General features: G+C 35.5%; 1 protein-coding gene across 1 annotated transcript in view; it reads right to left on the bottom strand.

Moving 5' to 3' along the window:
* CSMD3 (CUB and Sushi multiple domains 3) overlaps positions 1-15,645 on the bottom strand; it is an 823,344-nt gene that overhangs the window by 142,320 nt on the left and 665,379 nt on the right. Inside the window, exons 36-39 of the mRNA XM_076329214.1 lie at positions 14,003-14,127; positions 9,927-10,023; positions 7,809-7,913; positions 752-870 (exon numbers count right to left, since the gene is read on the bottom strand). Coding sequence (XP_076185329.1) covers positions 752-870; positions 7,809-7,913; positions 9,927-10,023; positions 14,003-14,127 — 446 coding nt within the window. The remainder of the gene's footprint in view (positions 1-751; positions 871-7,808; positions 7,914-9,926; positions 10,024-14,002; positions 14,128-15,645) is intronic.

Below are 15,645 nucleotides of genomic sequence, written 5' to 3'. Positions count from 1 at the left end.
TAACTAGTAACCTATCAGTTGGAACCTTAGTTCTTTCGGGGAGTGTCTCAAGTGGAAACAATACTCAGTTTTGGATTTGGTTCTACAGTGTAACTATACAAATTTTTGAAAATATTTTCAAGATCTTTCCTGTAGGCAGACAGATTCCTACTGGTTATATATGCTAAGTAACTCAAAGAGGCAAATTAGTCACAGTTTACAATCACAGCTTTGCCCCTATTTATACCTTTTGCTAATGCAAGAGCATAGCAAATTTGCTTGGCAAAAATACACCCATATTTGAAAACTTTTTTGGATTAAAACCCCCAAGAAATCACTGAAAGAAAATAACTGACAATATCTGATTTACTGAGAAAAACAATTATTTCCTCTCCCTTTGTTTGTTCTTATTCCCCCTCTTCACTTATTTTCTTTTTCCTCCTGTACATAGACAACTATTGATAATTGCTGATCAAGTGATTTAACTTAATTTGCCAACACTGCATAGCTCAGCTATGATACCAAAGATGCCATCAGTAATAGATAACAACCTATAATCACTAATGCAGAGGAAGCACAGAGCCAAACACTTCTGATGGAATATTTGGATAGTTACTAATTTAATATTTTGCAGAAAAGCCTACCAGTCCTGCAAGCTTATCATGTGTTCATAACTCCTGAAGAGTTCAGTGTCCATTTCATACCGACAGACTCAAACCTAACCATGTTAAAGAACTAAAGGGTACCATTTGAAATTGGAAACTTGGCTCACCTGAAGAGAATAACCCTGATCACACTGGAAAGACACCACATCTCCAACCATGTATCTGTCTCCAATTTTGATCCCATTGCTTGGGGTCTGTGGTTCAGGACAAGAGTCTAAACCTATAGCTGTGAAAAATTGAGAAGTTTAGACATTCTAAGGAACATAAAATCTGTTTTTAGATTCACATAGAACTTCCGTGTACACTGTACATAGGCACACTGTATTGATATGTTTTAGGAAGCTCTTGGGTACCAGCAGTTTGTCTGTGGACAAGCAAGTGGTATATTATTTTGGAACACCTGTTATATAAGGAGAAAAACCTTCTTTCCTGAGTAAAGGAAAAGGAAAGAAATAATCAGGGTGGCAACAAACACTTCCCAACAATCTGCAGTCTCAACTCAAAGTCTTCTCTAAATTTCCACTATCTCCTGGCTCAGACCCATTCATTTCCACCTCCAGTCTCACTCCTAATTACAGCCTACCTAATTCAAACTGGGAGAACCCCCACATTTCTTTCACAGCATCTGTTCCAGGGGATGCTGGCCAATACCACACCAAGTGCAAAACACAGGAAAACCAGTGCAAAGTATAACTGCTCACCTGCATTCAGTCCTTCACAGGTCTGATTCTACTCTTCCATTCATGTACACACACACACACACACACACACAGAGTAAATATTTATATCAAATTTCACTTAATCTGCTATTTTTAATAAAGTATCTCTTCTATTGCAATAGAAGCTAGTTTGCCAAGAGACTGTATGCTCTTTTCTTGGTCATCAAAAAGAAAAATAAATTATTCTTCATTGCATCTACCCAGGAAGATCCAGGAATATAGAAATATGTGTAACATCAAGTATAAGCAGCTCAGTTACTCTCTTTGCCTGCTGTAAGAATTACACCCGAACTAGTTGTGAAGTCAGGACTGTTCAGCAACTAAACATCAGTACATAGGGTAATAAGGAAATGTGGGATTCAACAATGGCAATGGCACTACTTCAAAATATTGTCAACCTCTGCATGTTTAAAAACTTACTGATGTAACTGATCACTTCATGTAAGAATCTCATTAAGTAAAAATTATTCTTTGAAGACTCTTACAATGATGTATTTTTATACTATATGAAAGCTGAAAGCTAACACATTCTAAGGAATTTATAAAGCATACATATTTTTTTTCTCTATAAGGCATGTTTTGTGCATCAATAATAGTTTTCACTACCGTAATTTTACAATAACATTGTATTATAAAAATGCAAAAAAAAAAAAAAAAAAAAGTCTGGCATTTAGAAAGTAGATATTAAACTGATAATCTAGTTTGTAATTCCTGTTCTTAAAAATGTATTAGACACATGAAATTTTGTATAAAACTATATTAAAAGAAAAAGCTGTTTGAACTAAAATCATTGGAATCTATAGTCTGTTCATACAAGTAAAACTCAGGACCATGACAATATAAACTTCCTGCTATAAAACATAATTCAATCCTAAATTGGAAAAAAATCCTTAATGTCTTTGCAGTCATTTTCTCTGCTGAGAACAGTAATGAGAGGTAAAAACATTTCTTTTACTGAAGATATCTGTTAATGGGAATCAGAAATAACTGATACAGGTCCACAAACTGAGCAGTTGTACTCATTATTTTTGGTCACTGTTAACATTGTGATTTTTTTTTTTGTTCGTTTTATATTTTGGTATTAAGGAGCTTACACAATTTAGCAACAAGATGTTCTCCATAATATTCAATACTGGCTTACACCATTTTGTGTGGAAAGGAATGTTGCTACCTTGAAAAAGTTAGTATTTATTTCAGGGCTCTCCTCTGCACGTTCACAGAAGAGAATGTAATGTTCCTTTCTCTATGACAATAATACCTTTGTATATATTGGTCACACACTTACTGATCCCATAATGATCCCATATTTGCCATGTACCCAATGATGTGGGTATTTTGCAACCTATTTCTACATAACTAATTATTTTTATCTTTCAAATTCTTATTTTCTTTTCTCAAACTGCAAACAAAAAGAACATCAAAGAATCTGTTTTGAAAATAGCTGATGGGCTTAGATCCATTTTTTACATTTCAGAGATCCAGACGGTGATCCAGCTCATGTATACAAATGCAAAAGAACAGCAGTACTTGGTTTACACAGATGAGTGCTTATAATCTGTTTGGAACAGTTAAGGAAAGAGTTAGTAGTTTTCAGTTTCCAATTACTGAACCTTCAGCTGAAATGCAAAACCTTACTATGTGAATACTCAGGCCATGGAAAATGAAATGAGTTCATTTAAATGCCTTTCTCAGAGTAGGCACCTTAACAGCTCAAACCAGATCACAGGTATTCATCCTATTGTGCTCTCACTTCAATTAATAAAATAATGTTTGGAAAAAAATACTGTTTGAATGTCTACAATGTCTTTCAACAAACTGAAATATAGCAGGGTTTGCTGCCTTCCCAGCTGAGGGCTAGTTCAGAGAACTTGTGTCTTCAGAGTGTCATGATAGTTATTCAGGTGAGATCACAAATGTATTCATAAACTTCACTCTGTTCATTATTGACTCATTTGTGGTGCATGACGAGTTCCTTGAACCACACTATACTACTATCTCAGTATAATGTGTTAAGTTTTTAAACTTTCATGAGCAATGGTGTTAAGAAAAGAGATTTTAACATAGGTATTCATTGAAAACATACTTTCAGTATCCTCTAATTTTTAGATAAGAAGAACTGTATATAAAGAAAAAGAAGCTTTTTGATGTTGTCTCACTCTTTTCCAACAGCTCCTATGGCTCTAAATATAAAAAGCTACCAATGAAATTTTGGATAATGCACTCTGGGACTACAGAAGTCTTAAAGTAATAATCCTTTTCATTTTTTAAAGTTATTACTGTAATTTTATGGAAATGTTTTAGTATTTATGATGTTAAAATTATACATTATACAGTTTAAATACATAGATTTCTAGGGATTATGTTTTAGACTGAAAATTAGTGTGTAATATTTTTTACTAATTTTAAATAGATATTGAGTATTATAGAAATTATGTTTGAGGCAATCTGACAAACTCAACTAATCTCAAAGAATATTACTATTATTAACACAGCATGATCAATTACCTAATTAGCAAAACTTTAGTTAGAGAAAATGAGGACTAAATTAAGTTCTATAGTGGCATAAAACATATAAACGTTATGTATGTGTTTAACAAACTATTCTGTGGTGCTCTTTGTTGACATACTTCAGTTGATGCAACATATTTTCATATTTAAGGTATCCATTGGAATACATAAACTGCATGTTATTAATATAATAAGAATTTAAGGATTCAACAAAGAAGAAAAATATGCTAGAAAAAAGATTATTGATAAAACCACTATTCAGTTTTGGAATATGAATACGTAATTCCTTATGTCAAAGTATCATTTACTTGGTCTTAAAATATTTCTTCAACAAATAAAGTTCCTTTTGTTGTGTTTTATTTTTATATAAAAAAGTGCATTTTGATTTTGTAGCAGTTCAAAAGATGAGCCAGACTGGACAGCGTGAAAAACCTATTAATAAAGGATGAAAAGAGATATTGGAAATGAAATAGAATGAAACCTTCTTACAGAGAACTGTTGTTGAGATGAAAAAGTAATCATTTTGGCAAGAGAGGTGCACTTCCCCTCAGACTTGTGTCTCCTAGAATACGTGAAACAGACTTGGAAGATACACAACCTATTGACCAAAAAATGTTTATGGCTAACTCACTTGAAAATTTCTTAATATAAATATTTAATTCTGATGTGATTTTCAATGAGAACTGTGCACTGATACTTCAAAGACTAAGACTTTAATTTAGATGACTCCTCATGATGACCTCTGTAAGTACAGGCTCCAGTGAAATGCAATAAATGTATGAAACATTGGCATTAACATGTGGCCATTACTTTCTATCTACTAACTATGTCTAAAAACATAATCACAACTTTTAGAGCAGGAAGTATTGTCTGAGAGTCAGAGATGACCAGCAAAACTGAGGAGAGTGCAATCTGTTCTGATCAATGCATTTCTGGAGAAATTTCAGTAGAAATACAGCAGTATTGTGAGTTCTGGAATCCTGACAAAAATTCCTGTCTCTCCATTGCATAAAGCTGCAAGAGACAAAAAAACAGAAGATACACAAGATACAGTTTCTGTTGTCTTCCTTCCAGCAATGATGAGAAAGTATTGTCCCTTAGCTTAATCTCCAGTATCAAATTCATGATTCAGCCCAATGCAGAATTTTCCATAGCCTCTTCTTGAAAAAAAATTAAGCTACAGATGAAAAAAAAACCAAACCATAAAACCTTCCTCCAATCCACAGGTAATACAGACTATTTCTTTCTTAGGGAGTAGTGGGGAGTAATAGTCATGGATCTATGCTATGGACTGAAACAGCTGCTGCCTAGGACTCAAGATCCACACTAGGTGCTAAACTAAAGGGGTTTATTATTATTAGCTTTAGTTAATCTGGTCCTATAGGTTGATTGTCCATTAGTGGCTGAAGGCATTACCTGAGATGTTGAAGTACACACTCCTATTTAGTTTTGCATGACAGGAATCCAGATTGCATGCTCTGAAACCATGCTTTAGTTCTGTGGTGTGAGCCAGAGAGTGGTAAACAAACAGGGATGCCTAATGCTTTACATTCTTCCACATTTCTTCTATAAGATCATTTCATTATTTTGCAATTTGAAATATGAGTTTAGTTACAATGTACCTCTATTTTAAACTTCAAAATAGTCTTAACAATATTTTCTATTTTATTTTTCTTATTAACAAATTACAGATTGTGTATTCCACAGATTTTATGGAGTTATGGTCACTTAATCCTATTCTGTACTTTGAATACCATAGATTTTACTTCAATAACTCCCACACACACACAATAATTTATGTTTATTTTAGTGCACGTCTTTATAAAATATATCACATATCACAGAAAATCTTAATTTGGAAGTCATCATAATTTACTCTCCAACTGCAATTCCTTACTTGCTACAAAATTTTTGCCCTTAAAGTTTACATTTGTTTCCAATAAAGATTACAGGTTTAGACATTGTTTTGAAATTTCCTCACTCCATCCCATAGTCCATATGATGTTTTAATCATATATCTCTATCACCTGCACATGAAAAGTTAATTAATCACTAATCTTGTAAAATAGCCTATTTCACTGAGCTACTGGTTAATTGGGTATCTACTGAGGGACATCAATGTTCTTTCCTGAATGACAAATTTTCAGCATATACTTTGGGTTCATACACTCACGCAGAAAACATATTACATATGTACAGATTCACACATGCACCCTTGCATAAATCCATACACACATATATAGCTATTGTTCTTGGCACAGACCAATACTTTAAATGATATACTGTGAATTCTATCTTTATTTAGAGGTGAAAGTTGTATACCAGCAGTACACTACACATTTCAGTTATTTGGACATGTAGGAATACACAATAGGTGCATCTTCCCTTTCACTGGATTCAGTCTCATTTTACTTTGTTTTCATAACTTCCTGCAGTGTTTTACCCTCTGAAATTGTAAGCAGCTGAGAGATTATCTGCATTTCAAGGAAACGGCAGGATAATTCTAACCTGTAATTAATGTTTACTTATAGACAAGCTATCAGGCAGCAATTTTGCAAGGCCGTATTCTCCGACTGGCTAATCAGACAACCAGCACATGGGATTTTCATACTGTAAAACTGACAAGAAATAACCATGACACAATTGTGCAGATCAGACACCAGAACCAGTATGAGCAGAGGGAACTGCAGAGCTGAGAAGAAGAAAAAAAAAAAATCTGCAACAAAATATTAGTGAGTGCCAGAATTCCTGTCAGTCAGCTAAGGCAATCTCGTTCAGACAGAAAGTATGTTTATAATTATAGCCTTTTCCACTGGTAAGGTACTCAGCCATAGTAAAAACATTTGAAATAATTCTGCTGTGTTCTCACCAACCTGTGAGCATTTGTCAGCTAGTTAAGAAGCACAGCTGCTATTTTCAGTTTATTTAGTCTCTCATTTTCACTGAAAATGATTAATTTTCATGTCCTATACATATGTAAAAAAACATACTATACAGTACATATTGTGTTGTGCATAATTTGTAGATTTTGGGGGTGGGTGGGGTGTGGGGCTGCAGGGGTGGCATCTGTGGGAAGAGACCGGAGACTGTGCCGGACATAGCCATTTCCAGCCAGGTCCAACAGACAGGACACAGCTGCACCGACCAGAGCAGTTTGTGGTGCCTCTAAACCACTCAGATGTGCCTCTGTGAAAACATTTAAGAAAAGGTGGTAAGCACTAAGAAAAGGAACAAGGCCAGAGCAGGAGGAGAGAGGAGACCTTACTGGAGGAGGACAGAGAGATGAGCATGACTGAGCAGAGGCTGCAGCCGAAGCAGCTGGCTGAGCAGAGGCTGGAGCCCGAGTGTCCACTCGAGCAGGCACTGAGAGGTGGGACCCTAAAGGGACCACAGGAACCACAGGACACTGACCCAATCTGCTGCACTGGAGAACAAAAAAGTGTGTGTGTGTGTGTAGGTGTCCAGAGGGAAGCAGGGGATTTTTCCTAAGGGTTTGTTTGTTATTGTTTTTGTTCAATACCCAAATCAGTAATTAATTGTTAATTGGCAAAGAAGTTAAATTGAACTCACCCAAATCAGTATGCTGGTTTTGCCTGCAACAATTATATAAATAAGCTATATCTTGGTATTAGGATTGTCACATGAGCATATCTGTATTTACTCCTGGCTGCTGTATGTTCAGAAAAGCTTTTCAGAGAGCAAAACCAAATTAAAGGTGAAAGCAAGACAAACTAAACTTCCCAGTCCTTACAGTACAGGTTTCAGGCCTGATCTTGCTCCCTTGGAATTAAGTGAGGATTTTACCAATGACTTTGAAGTAACAGTATGTAGCTCATTATGTGCAATAGAACTGAATATTCCTCTTTCATATAGTTTAGGTACACCTGATGTCTGGAACCAGCAAGCACTCTTAATTAATTGAACATTTCTGCATTACCTGTATACTCAAGATGAAATCCAGCAGCTGAAACACTGATATCAGACTGAAAATTTAGGTACAGATTATTTGATGTGCTGTTGAGAAGTGGAGGTATGGTTGTTCCTGAAAAAAGAAATCAAAATATTATTGAAATGCACAGAAACTGAACTAAATACATACATAAATGTGTGTGTGTGTGTATTAAAAGAGAGAAAAAGAGAAAGGGGGAAAGAGGGGAGAGAAGATGGGAGGGGGGGAGAGAGAGGTCGCATAACCAATTGAACCATATTTTGTCATCATGGATGATACCAAATATCTGTCCCTATAAAAGTTTTATTACATTTTCAGTGCAACACAATATCAGAGACATGAACTGTAGGCACTCAGGGAAGCAGGGTCTAATATAAATTTATATTACCATAGAATCATAGAATCATTGAGGTTGGAACGGATCTTTAAGATCATCAAGTCCAACCGTTAACCTAACACTGCCAAGTCCACCACTAAACCATGTCCCTAAGCACCACATCTACACGTCTTTTAAATACCCTCAGGGACAGTGCCTCAACCACTTCCCTGGGAAGCCTGCTCCAATGCTTGACAACCCTTTTGGTGAAGAAATTTTTCCTAATAGCCAATCTAAACCTCCCCTGCCGCAACTTGAGGCTGTTTCCTCTTGTCCTATTGCTAGTTACTTGGGAAAAGAGACCGACACCCACCTCACTACAACCTCCTTTCAGGGAGTTGGAGAGTGCGATACAGTCTCCCCTCAGCCTCCTCTTCTCCAGGCTAAACAACCCCAGTTCCCTCAGCTGCTCCTTATCAGACTTGTGCTCTAGACCCCTCACCACCTTCGTTGCCCTTCTCTGGACATGCTCCAGCGCCTCAATGTCTTTCTTGTAGTGAGGGGCCCAAAACTGAACACAGTGTTCAAGGTGTGGCCTCACCAGTGCTGAGGACAGGGGCACGATCACTTCCCTACTCCTGCTGGCCACACTAGTTCTGATACAGGCCAGGATGCCATTGGCCTTCTTGGCCACCTGGGCACACTGCCAGCTCATGTTCAGCCGGCTGTCAACCAGCACCCCCAGGTCCTTTTCCTCCAGGCAGCTTTCCAGCCACTCTTCCCCAAGCCTGTAGCGCTGTATGGGGTTGTTGTGACCCAGCACTTAGCCTTGTTGAACCTCATACAGTTGGCCTGGGCCCATTGATCCAGCCTGTCCAGGTCCCTCTGCAGAGCCTTCCTACCCTCAAGCGGATCAACACTCCCGCCCAACTTGGTGTCGTCTGCAAACTTGCTGAGGGTGTACTCGATCCTCTTGTCCAGATCATTGACAAAGATATTAAGCAGAACTGGCCCCAAAACTGAGCCCTGGGGAACACCACTTGTGACTGGCCACCAACTGGATTTAACTCCATTCACCACAACTCTTTGGGCCCAACCAGGCAGCCAGTTTTTTACCCAGCAAAGCGTATGCCCAAATTTTACATGCTTTTGTTCACAAAAGGAGAACTATTCACTAGGGTTTTCATAAAAGCAAGAGCAAATCCCGTAACTGGAATAATTTTAAATGTAACAGCCAAATATATCAAGCAGCTCTGAAAATATTTTGTAGGGCTGTTCTTAGAAATGTGATTGATAATTTATTTGTGTTTCAGCACAAGACAAGACAACAATCTTATTGTCTGTGATCTCATTCCATACACATGAATGAAGTAGAATAAAGGAAAACAAAACAAAACAAAAAGTTAGGCAAACAGAACTGTCTCGTTTATCTAAAATAAGGATAAAGAATGCATCCTTTAGTCATGTACAATTTCAAGAGGCATGTCATTTAGAGGCCTGTGTTTCTGGACCCTGCTATAAGAGTGGGTAAAAAATGAGATTAATAGATAACTAGTTTGGGAACCTCTGAATGTTATTTAATTTTTAACATTTTCAAATATTCAGCTTTATGAAAAAGTCCACTAAGAGATGACTGATTAAAACATAAAGAATACTACCTGTTGTTGATTATAGGAGAAAAAAACATACACACACGCACACACACATATACAAAAGACCTAGAAAGAGCTGTGTGTTTACAGTAAAGAGCTGAATCTGTGAAACACTTATTGTAAAATCTTCTCAGTCACCTGAATAACTTCCAAGCCTTGGAGCATTGTTGTCAGCACCATCATAAAAGTCTAAGGAATCCCAGTTGTGTTCTGTGGCAAAACTCACCACTTGCACCTATGAAGAAAAATGTGAGGTAAAGAACCTAAACTTCTTCCCCTCTGTATTCAAACACAAAGACAACTGTAAATTATAGCCTCTGTTGCTTTCAGTCATGGAAAGTTGTGTTTTGTTCGCATTGTCAAAGGGAATGGAAAATCATCATTAAGTGAGTAAAATGGCATTGCAACATTTTTTTGTATTTAATTGCCAATTCAGACTTCTAAATCCTATGACCCTTAGTGACAACCACATATTACTTCTGACGAGTCACACAGCCGTGAAAATCATCTAGGTATAGAATATGATTCCCTTGTTGGAAGGACATTGAGAGGAAGACAAAACATGGTATTGTCAATTACTGCAGTTTCTTTGTGATTCTCACTAGTTTATCCAGGGCTAAAAACAGTCCCACAGTGATGCATGCTGCTTCATCTATCTTGCCATGTTCAATTCTGCCTCCAGGTAAGAGCAGCCTCCTGTGTTTGGTTACCTTCATCATTGACTCATCTCCTGAGGAGAAGCAGTCACTAGCATGCTACAAGCAAAAGGCAGAACATTAACTTCATTCCTTCCAGAGGTGACAACATCCTTCCACTCATAAGGAGATGCAAAGCAGTAAGCAGATAGACTGCAAGAGGGAGGATATACCTGTTCACATATAGTGAAAACACTCCTCACTCTCCTCACAAAGTAGAGAAATGCCAGGTTTCTGGTCCTGTTTTGGAGGGGAGAGGGTCTGGTGGTTTTTCTTTAGTGAAATAACTGTTTAATGAAAAGCATTTAAAGAGTGACAGAAGCATGGATGAAACCCCAACCACCCTCAAAAAGGGGTAGCTTAGACACTAAGTTAGAGAATTATGCTTCTTTTACTGTTCTTCTGCCTCACTTATTCTTCCTTTTATTTTCTTCAAAATGGAATAACTTCAACAGAAGAAATAGGCATTGGTTCCAGTACAACTAGGTAATGAAGTTATTTTTCTAGGTGAAATATATCACTTGGACCTTCTTCTAGGTAAAAGGAATGTTCAGTTTGGCTACCTATTTCTTGAATGGAGGTCTTAAACACTATACTTTTCGTAGGAAATGGTCAGATAATAAAGCCAAAGGATGATTTTTTTTTTTTTTTTTTTTTTTTTTTTTAAAGTGAAGCAATGCAGAGGCCCTGACTGTTAGCATGTTTTAGATACTTGCAGGAGGCCTACTGGATGTGGTCTCTCAGAAAACTTTAAGACTTGTCTGTTTATTTTTTGGTTCACAACGGATTTAGTTGAAACTTATGGGTGTTGTCTCTGTCAGGAATATTTCTGAAGACATACAGAATTGGAAGTACAGGCACCTAGGAAAACTTCAGAACAAATTTTAAATTATCTAATGTTTTTTATGTGTTTTCAGGGCTAGATTGCTGCTGACTACAGTTTTTATATTCATCATAAAACACCTAATTTAAAACATCTATTTTAGTGCAACTGATGCTAGTTGCCCTAACCTCCCCATGTAGACAATAAATAGACAGACATACCTTCAGGCAGTGATTCAGAGCCAGAGTCTTTATTAGATGTTTTGAATTATCTACCCCGGGTGCCTTTCTGCCCTAACTTTACAAGGAACCATGGTAGATTAATTTCCTGATATAAGGTATTTAAGTTAGGTGCCTGAAGGCAGGCTTTTAGCACACACTTTTCATATTTACCTAAACCTACTTTTAAATGTCTGCTTTTTGATTTGATATGAGACAGCTCAGTATTTACATCTCATCACACTGTTTCAACAAATTCAACAACGTAATCATAACACATCGATAACTGTTATACCTAAATAGTTTAAAATTCCATCTACACATTTCACAGATGAATATGCATTGGTGATATATTATTTTCACCTCCTTTAAAGCTAGGAAAGTGCCTTTGTTACTTCAAGGGAATAAATATTTGTCAGGAAAAATGTCCAGATAATTTATGCATTTGCATAAACACAAAAGCAATAGCTATCACAGTATCTTGAATATCCACATTCGCATGCATTCTCAGGTTGGACAAAATCAGTCACCTGAGTTTACAAATGTTGCCTCAAGTAGCTGATTTTCACAGTAATAATTACGTTTTTATATAAGTATATTCAGTTTTTTTCTTTCCTATGAAGTGAAAAAAACAAAACCAAAACAACTCTAATGCCATTTTTTATGTCATTAGTAGATATAAAGCTAAGCTCAGTTGTGAAAAATAATTCACTAAAAACAGTATGATGATTTCTGATGTATACTCTGTCCTACTGACCCTATATCAGCTGTATTCAGCTTACTATATCAGGGACTTTATCTTCCTCAGACCTAGCCCTGAAAATCAGACAGGATTCAAATGATCAAGCATGAATATCACAATTAATTACTGTCCTGCTTCAGTAACAATATTAAACGTTCTACAGACCTAATTACAATCTACAGGTATGCCCATGAAACTGCCCTGTTGTCATTATATATACAAGTATAAATGAGTAATTTATTCAGTAACTGATAATAGAAAGGAAGGATGGTATTCACTAGCTCAGCAAAAAAACTCAGGAGAAGTAGGAAAAAAGCAAACAGTAAATATATCTTTTTATTATGACTCTAGAGCAAAAGAATATCATGCAGGTTAGACACCTAACTTGAAATCAAAGTAAGTAATTTAATCACCTAATGCAGTCTGTGATAAGAGATAAACACTTCTAAAAAGTAACAGTGGCTGCCTAAGTCAGGATGCCAGTTAATGCCTAATTTAAATCCTCTGAACTCTCCTCCTAGTGTTTAACTTACATTATTGATTGTATAAGAAATACACAGAAAAAAGTATCCTAACTTAGTAAATAGTTTAAATCAAGTAGTGTTCCTCAAAATCAATCTCAAAACTGATTTAGGTTATTAAATATTATTGTTAATGGACATTGGTGGTTTTGAAAATTGAATTCATAAATGTTATCATGTATGGACTTCGGTTGTATTTGTGATGATTTCTGTGTTCTGTAAAGTTTTTAAACTTTTCTTAAGTATTTTTAGTTATTTAAAACAAAAATAGATTTTTCTGAATGCTTATAAAGTAGCAAAGTATAAACTTATACTATTTTTAAAACTTTTCTTGACACAGTAGAATACCTTAAAAGCTCTGTGATGTAATTTATTAAAAAGCTTTAATAAACTGTCCACAATGGTTTTCCTGATTTTCATTATTAAATCTTTACCTACAGAAACTGAGCTCTTTATTTATTAATTTTCTACAGTAGTTATATTTTGAACCAAGGGTAGACATAGAAAACTTGCTACCATGGTTTCTTGATATGCGTTTTGCTAGGAGTTTGATCAGATGATGCTTAAAATTCCTAATTTATTAAAGTCAACTGCCTTTCCAATAACCAGATTTCTGTCAGTTTCTTTAGTGAACTCTAAAGAGTGAGATATACATGACATGGAAACTTTTCTCCTATATGTTCCATGAACTTCTTAATCTAAATTTCAGTAAACGAGAATTCTGACAATATTTTAAAGGACCAATTCCCATCTCATGTTGAAACAAACTGAAGCGTCTTTATGTCACAATGAACTTCCATAACTATAGAGTAAATAACAGAGTTTCTAGGAAAACATATATAAGTTGTCCATGGAAGCAACCCACTTAATTTCACGCTGTTAGAGGAGATTTATCCATTTTGGGAGAGGAAAAAAATCACAGGAAAGCCTCTCTATTTCCTCTGGCTTACAAGAAGTCACTGACCTATTGAAATAACACATTTTAAATTATTGGTGAGTTTTTTCTAAGTAAAGAGCTACAAGTGTATCTTTTAAGTTTTTTGTGAATCTTTTAACTTTTAACAACTGTGTGAATACAAAGATGTGCAATAAATTCCATTGAGGGAATCATTAATGAGATAGAAAAATGTATAAATAAATGATCTTTTCATGCTCTTGCATCAGGAAAAACAGTTTTAAATGTGATGATAACAAGCAAATAGCAAGTATACTTACTTGAATCCCAGCTCCCTCTGGTACTGTGATCTTCCACACACAATTCAGATTGTTGTCATAAGGCTCAGGGTAACCAGGAGACAAAATGGTCCCTTTGCGCTTTGTTAAAATTCCACCACAGGGCACTGAAAGGAAATGCACAAGGCAAGAAAAGAAGTACGAAGCTTCAGAAGCGAGAAAAGTTATTATAAAAGCTTACGCAATGTTCAGCATACAATGGCTGAAAACTTTTGTAAATTTGTGCTACATTAAAAAATTTATATTCACCTCAGGAAAATAAAATATTGTATCTCAAAAACCTTCTTTTAAATGACCAAAAAAGAATAAAGGAAAATTAGAATTATGTCAGTTTTCTGCCTGACAGAATCATGCTCATATTCCCCTTATTTATTTGACATTTAACAAAGTGAAATCCATTCCATTGTCTCCTAGTAATCTTACAAAAATAATGCATTATTTTTAGGGGTTAAGAATGAAGTTTGAACAGTTATGTATTGTATTAGTATAATAGATAAAAACGTGTTGTAAGAAAGATACATTCTTTCTTCATATTGTTACTTTGTTGTTGTCTGAATAATTAACAGCACCAGTCTCAACTCCTTGACTGTTCTCTTTGCTTGTGCGAGTTATCCCATTACAGACTATAGATCTATCACATTAATAAAGAAATTGCTAAATGCTTGCAAGACTGCACTCATCATATCCATGCCCATGGATTGATAAAAGTGTTATGCATGAAATAGGACAGAGGCATTCAGTACCATCAAGTTTCTCTTCTGAATGTTCAACTTGAATGTATCTTGTCTAGATCATTAGATGCTCTAACAGGGACAAAGAATATTACAGCTTAATCTAGACACAGATATTCTGTTGGTATTTAAGAAGTTGAAGGAAAAGATTGATGAGATGGTTTATCAAAACCATTAGAAGCTAATGTATCACTTCTATGCAACACTACTAAGTTCTGAACAGATTTCATTAGATACAAATATGAGGATTTAGAAAATAGGTAGGACAATGCAACTTATCTTAATAATGAATACTGTAGATACATTTTGTGTGGCATATAATTGATAGAATCTGTTGGGAACTACATAGACAAACTAAAGGTCAGTGTCACTTAAAGTGTTTAAATAATTACTCATAAAAGGATGGACAGAATGATTGATGTCTACTATCTCTAAGGAAATATTCAAGCATTCACTAGAGTTAAGGCAATTTAGTATGGTCATGCCTACCCCTTCAATTATTAAACTGATTTAGTACAATGCAATTTTTACCTCATACATATTTTATCACTTTTATTGGCACAGTGATTTTCACACATAAGGTGGCCTGTAACCCTTTCTCAGTTCGACTTGCCTAGAGACAAATAGCTTTCTCTTTCACAGACTAAATAATGTATTAAATTATCAATAATATATTGTGATCAATGGCCAAAATAATTATTTCAATTTGTTGAGTTGTTATATCTTAAAAAGAAAGGGAATACATTTCAAAGGGGTAAATCGTACAACTCTACTGATTAAACTGTAATCACTGAGAATAAATGAAATATAGGTATATATTTCAGCTTCTTATTGATATATAAATTGTAGTTCTATTCCTATGCCTGAAACAGTCTAATTAAACACTATTTGTGT

Source organism: Aptenodytes patagonicus, chromosome 2, assembly GCF_965638725.1.
Source record: "Aptenodytes patagonicus chromosome 2, bAptPat1.pri.cur, whole genome shotgun sequence".
NCBI lineage: Eukaryota > Metazoa > Chordata > Aves > Sphenisciformes > Spheniscidae > Aptenodytes > Aptenodytes patagonicus.
This window is presented reverse-complemented; position numbering and strand designations above follow the sequence as displayed.